Genomic DNA, 6,000 nt, shown 5'->3' with positions numbered 1-6,000 from the left:
TAAGAAAAATGGAGGACCTTAAATGTCCTACATTTGGGGCTAAATTTTATCCTACAATTGTCCTAAATTTTGGTCTAAATTTTGTCCTACATTTTGTCCCAGTTTATAGTAGAGAATTATGGCAACCCTATTTCCAGTCTCAGAAGCTAAGTAGTTCTGGCCATCCTCTGAACAGAAACATGGAGGTTGAGAGTCATGATTTCCATGTAGCCATTTTCTGATCAAGAAAACAAATAAATGTGTGAAAATGCCACTTGGAACATCAACACATCTTTTAAAATTATGGTATCTTAATGATATGTTTTAAAAAACCTAGTAAGGGGATATAATGGAAAGAGGAAATAGGATGCAACTTACAGTTCTAGAAAATACATTAATTAAGAGATTTTTCTGTATATATGATAAGATTATTCATCCTGAGAGTTTGAAGCCATGAGAGTGTATCTGTGGAAATATAGTGGTATATATGGTTTTCTTTCTTTAGTTCTGTAATCTGAACCCTTCTAGTGAAAAGTGAAACTGCTGTTCTGTGTAAACAGTAAATTTGCCATATCAGCTGGCAAAGTATGGCCATTAAAAGTGGGGAGAGCATCTGTGGCATATGCAGCTTCCTTTTGTGCATGTACATAGTTACTTTAGTAACTGTTGTCAAGAGTAATTTTATAATAAACTTATAATAAACATAAGTCTTTTGAAGCTGTTCATTTGTGTAATATGAACTATAACTGTAGCTTGTTTTTCATTCCCAATCTCATAACTACAGTTAGGAAAAGAAAAGTGTGCCATGGCCTCATGTGATTCCTGTCTCTCCTGTGAGAACTCCCCACTTCTTTTAATATGTTACTTTAACCCTGTTTTAACATGGCTGATGAAAACTATATCTTGACTGTTGCCATACAAAACTTAAATGTGCAGTCTAGAACAGTGATGGGAATTCTGTGGCCTTCCAGATCTTGTTCAACTTTAACAGTCACCATTTTTTAACATTGGCTATCCTGGCTGCATATTGCAGGGGGGAGATGGGCTATGCCTGGCAAGCTTTCCTTGCTGGAAGAATCTCTGTTAATGTATTTTCTTCTTAGAGAACCCTTTCTAAGGGACAGCAATTAAAAACCATGGTTTTACCCCTCAGGTATTAATTTAAAGTGTTTGAACTTGTATAAACATCTCTCTTCTATTTTGGTCATCAGTAGCTACGTGATCTGCAGGTAGAAACATACAGGTAGATTTATAAATGTTAACAATTAATGGCGTAAAAAATCCAGTTTACACAATTCCATTGACTCAGTATGGCTACTCTATTTGAGACTAACAATTGGATTTAGGCTACCATAAAACTTTTTTGTTTGGGTTTGGGAGGAAGTCAATAAATTACATATGAGGTAATTACAGATTTTGTTGATCTGCCCAATCATTAATTTTATCAGGATGATCTGTATTTTCAAGATACTTTAATAATTTGTTTTTCTTCAAAGGACCTAACCACATGCCTATGCAGGGACCTGGACCTGGACCGAACCAACTTAACATGTCAAACAGTTCTATGAACATACCTGCAAATAGTCATGGGTCCATGGGAGGTTACAATCATTCAGTGCCATCTTCTCAGAGTATGCCTGGACAGAATCAAATGACAATGAGCCAAGGACAGCCTATGGCCAACTATGGTCCCAGACCAAACATAAGTATGCCACCAAATCAAGGTAAATGAAGAAATGTCTTGACTGTCATAAATAAAGCAAAATTAATTAAGGAGATTTTTTAAAGTTCCTAAATCAGTCAAAGTGTACTTTCATGTCTTGTTCTTCTGTGAGATGAACAAGTATTGAGTTAGTTTCTCTTAACAACTTTTCTGTCAATTCTCTGAACGTTCTTGCAGTCTAGAAAGGAATTGCAGCATGTGAAGGAAAGCCATAATAAGTTTCTAATATACATGTACAGTATATATTATATGATGTTTATTTTCATATTAGGTATATAATTTTATTTTCTGCTGACCCTTCATAGAACACAGAAACTAGTATCAACAATATTTGCTCATTTTTCCACTTCTCCATACTCCCACCTCCATCTCCTCAGTTATAAAGAGAACCATAAACTAAAAAAGAAGGAGATGTACAGTTCATCATATTCTGGATGTTTTTCATGCTGTAGAAACATACAGTGGGTCCTCGCCTTATGCGGGGATCCGTTCCGGATCCCGCCGCGTAAAGCGAATTCCGCCTATGCTCAAGCCCCATTGTAAACAGCGGGGCTCGTACATGGTGGCGCGCGGGGCGCAATGGGCGCAATGGGCGCACGCGCCTATTCAATTGAATGGGACGCGCCACCCCACGCGCACCCCACGGCTTGAGCGTGTATGCTCAAGCCGCGTAAGGCGCGCCCGCGTATGACACAAGCGCGCTGTATTTTATTGTTTGCTGTATATCTTTCCAACTTTAGTGAGAAACCTTCCCCATAGTAATATAGTGTGTTCATACATGAATTGGACTTCACGTTGAACTGAAGACCTGTGTATTAGACTACTCTTCTGGAGTAGTCTTAGCTTAAAGAAAGTTGAAGTTTTAGTGGGAATAATTGAAAGCAATAGGAAACTTGGGAAATGGGGGAAAGTGGTGAAGAAGCAATTGCCTTCTGAGCACCCATCTTTACCCTCAAAGGATGGAAATTGCAGTAATTTAAATATTCATTTAGCATTTAGCAATAGAGTTTAGGCATCCGAATGAAGGGGACAGGCAAAACGACCAAAGGAATGTTAACATATGTGTTCTAAGTGAGAATGATTTTCAGTGTCTCAATCTCTGCAATGCTTGAAATTTCGGAAGTGAAGAAAAATGTTCTGGGATTCAGAATTTTTATTTGAAGAAAGGAACAATGCCACCCTCTAGCTACACTACAAGGACTACTGAACTCAAAATTCTTTTGGAATATCTTCAGCATTTACCAGACCTTGTTTCTCCTTTTAAATAACTTTTATGTTATTCCAAAAATACTATCGGCTTTTAAATTATCATAAATGAGCTGCCATGAACTTTATTTATTGCTTGCTTGCTTGCACTTATATCCAGCCTTTTTCTCTGGTAGTTTGGAAGGAAAGAAACGTGGTACTTACTGCAGTTTAAGTTACTTTTTAAAAATTAACTTTCAATTTCAATCTTAGGAAGAGACCATGAATAGGTTTCTTTTATTGTGTATGAGGAAAGCCAAGGTATAAATTGAACAAACAATTAATGTAGAAAATATATGATGTTCTGCATGCCACACCTATTTTTCACATGTCTTGTACAGACTTTATTTTTCAGGGATTGTTTTGGTCAATTTTGCACTAAATTATGGCTAGAGTATTTTTCAGTTTAAGCTACAGGAAGACAGTTAGTTTAAAAGTTGCTATTGATTTTCACTTTGTAGGCCCAATGATGCACCAGCAACCTCCTTCTCAGCAGTACAACATGCCCCAGGGAGGTGGACAGCATTATCAGGGACAACAGCCACCAATGGGAATGATGGGCCAAGTTAACCAAGGAAACCACATGATGGGACAGAGGCAGATTCCTCCATACAGGCCACCACAGCAGGGTAAGTTTAGAAGTTGCATGTTTTAATGTTTGACTAATTAGTACACATGAGAAGCTTTCAGCTGAGCATCTTGTTTATATCTTAACTAGTGGGACCTGGAAGAAATGCTGTAATATGGAGAACTCATGGTTTTGACTCCTCCGTTCAGTTTCTCCTATTCCCAGTAGTCAAAATACTGTGACCATGGAGTATACTCAGTCGAGTAACTAAAATGGTGAAAGGTCTGGAAACCATGCCCTACAAGGAACGACTTAGGGAGCTGGGGATGTTTAGCCTGGAGAAGAGAAGGTTAAGAGGTGATATGATAGCCCTGTTTAAATATTTGAAGGGATGTCATATTGAGGAGGGAGCAAGCTTGTTTTCTGCTGCTCCAGAGACTAGGACCCAGATAAATGGATGCAAACTGCAGGAAAAGAGATTCCACCTCAACATTAGGAGGAACTTCCTGACAGTAAGGGCTGTTCGACAGTGGAACAAACTCCCCCCGAGTGTAGTGGAGTCTCCTTCCTTGGAGGTCTTTAAGCAGAGGCTGGATGGCCATCTGTGGTGGATGCTTTGATTGTGATTTCCTGCATGGCAGGGGGTTGGACTGGATGGCCCTTGTGGTCTCTTCCAACTCTACGATTCTATGATTCTTACTGAGCTGTTGTTGTTTTTTTACACACGCACCACATACCCTTTAGGGGGTTTTTTGCCAACAGTTTTTGTCCTATAATTACTGGAGCTTGCCCTTGCGTGGATGGTGCTATTTTGGCTACATAAGGCCCAGCACTGGAAGAAGGTCAGACTGCAGTTAGTATATGATTCTATCTATATTCCTGCATACTTTCTACATTTCTTTGTATTAACTTTTCAGATGCACACTGAAAGTACTAGTGTGCAAATAAGATTTTTTTAAAAAATGTCTGCCTGCCTACTCTCTGGTCATCTTAGGCCTAAAGGAGCCAGCTTTTGTAAAGCTCCCTTTCCTTGGCACTTGGAGGCAAATCTAGATCCCCGCCCCCCCAAGTACGCTGACAAATTTACAAGGTTATTTACAAGCTTATAGCATTACATTATCCCCCAAAACAGTACTTGAAGCTAAAAAAGGTCATTACTTTAAATGTTCATATAGCTTTCTACCTCTTTTTAAAAGAACAACAACTGTATATATATCTATATATATCTATATATATATTTATATATATAGATATATATTGTTTCTATGTTTTTAGAAATATATATATCATCCTGGTATTTAGCAAAGTTCAGTAGCTTTGCATAATATATAAATGTATAATCACAAAACATTAAGTATGCTTTCCAAAACATAATGACATGGGTGGGGGACGTCTGTAGATGAGGGCTGTTTCTCATATTAAATTGAGACATAAGTGAGCGTGCTAACAGAGAAAATAAGTTATTTACATATTGACTGGTTGTGGTTTTTCAGGCCCACCACAGCAGTACTCAGGCCAGGAAGACTATTATGGGGACCAATACAGTCATGGTGGACAAGGTCCTCCAGAAGGCATGAACCAGCAATATTACCCTGATGGTAATCTCTCATAATGTTAACTTTCCCATTTTACATACCTGCCCGTAAACAAAACTATTGGCTGAACAGTTTTTAGTAACTGATCACTAGAACGCATCTTATACAGTATTTGCTAATGCTTACAAGTTCAGTAATTTGAAGCCCAATCAGTAACTCTATTTTATAGCTAAAATATTAAATTTGTAATTGGTTCTATTACCCTGGTACAGCTTTTAATAACTTTTTATTAGAATCCCCTTGTTTGTCTACAAGTATGGCATTTTCCCACACTCTGTATAGATTAGTTGATGCAGTATGTCTACTCACAGACATATGTAATATGTCTATATACAGTCCATTTTTACTTTTAAAATAAGACATTTTAAATTGAATTTAGCTGATTGCATTGACATTCAGAACCTTTAACAGAACAATCAATATGCTTTCAAAAATATGCTCTCTGTCTTTCTCTTTCTCTTTGTGTGTATGTTTATGTGTGTTTATAAAAGTTTGGGAAGCTATACCCATAATAACACATTTGAATAACTACAGAGACCACATAATTTTCCTTTATGCATACTTCTGATTCTAGACAGTGTATAATTTTTGGAATGAATTGCATTTCAAGGAATAACAAAGTCAGCCTCTCTGAGCTCCAAAGATATTTTTCTAAATTAGATATTTTTATACATGCAAAGAGACGTAAATCTGCTTTAAATTCACTTTTTAGAAATGGTATAAAGGAGAGACAAAAGAGGTATTTATTAATTCATGGTTACTGTGAAAGCAAGCATGACACTTTGTATGTTAGTTTGTGAAGTTCAGGGTGCATGGTAGATTACTTCTTGCAATGTAATCTTTATTTCAGAGTGACTGTTGTTACAGATCAATTGTATGTTATTTTCTAA

General features: G+C 37.2%; 1 protein-coding gene across 3 annotated transcripts in view; it reads left to right on the top strand.

Annotated features, from left to right (window-relative positions):
* Window positions 1-6,000, top strand: part of LOC121917443 (protein SSXT) — a 44,807-nt gene that overhangs the window by 26,567 nt on the left and 12,240 nt on the right. For 2 of the 3 annotated variants that reach the window (XM_042443420.1, XM_042443418.1), the window contains exons 5-7: window positions 1,476-1,703; window positions 3,409-3,576; window positions 5,009-5,113. In XM_042443420.1, the coding sequence (XP_042299354.1) occupies window positions 1,476-1,703; window positions 3,409-3,576; window positions 5,009-5,113 (501 nt within the window). The remainder of the gene's footprint in view (window positions 1-1,475; window positions 1,704-3,408; window positions 3,577-5,008; window positions 5,114-6,000) is intronic. The other variant, XM_042443421.1, reaches the window with a different exon arrangement.

This window comes from Sceloporus undulatus, unplaced genomic scaffold, assembly GCF_019175285.1.
Source record: "Sceloporus undulatus isolate JIND9_A2432 ecotype Alabama unplaced genomic scaffold, SceUnd_v1.1 scaffold_18, whole genome shotgun sequence".
Lineage (NCBI taxonomy): Eukaryota > Metazoa > Chordata > Lepidosauria > Squamata > Phrynosomatidae > Sceloporus > Sceloporus undulatus.
This window is presented reverse-complemented; position numbering and strand designations above follow the sequence as displayed.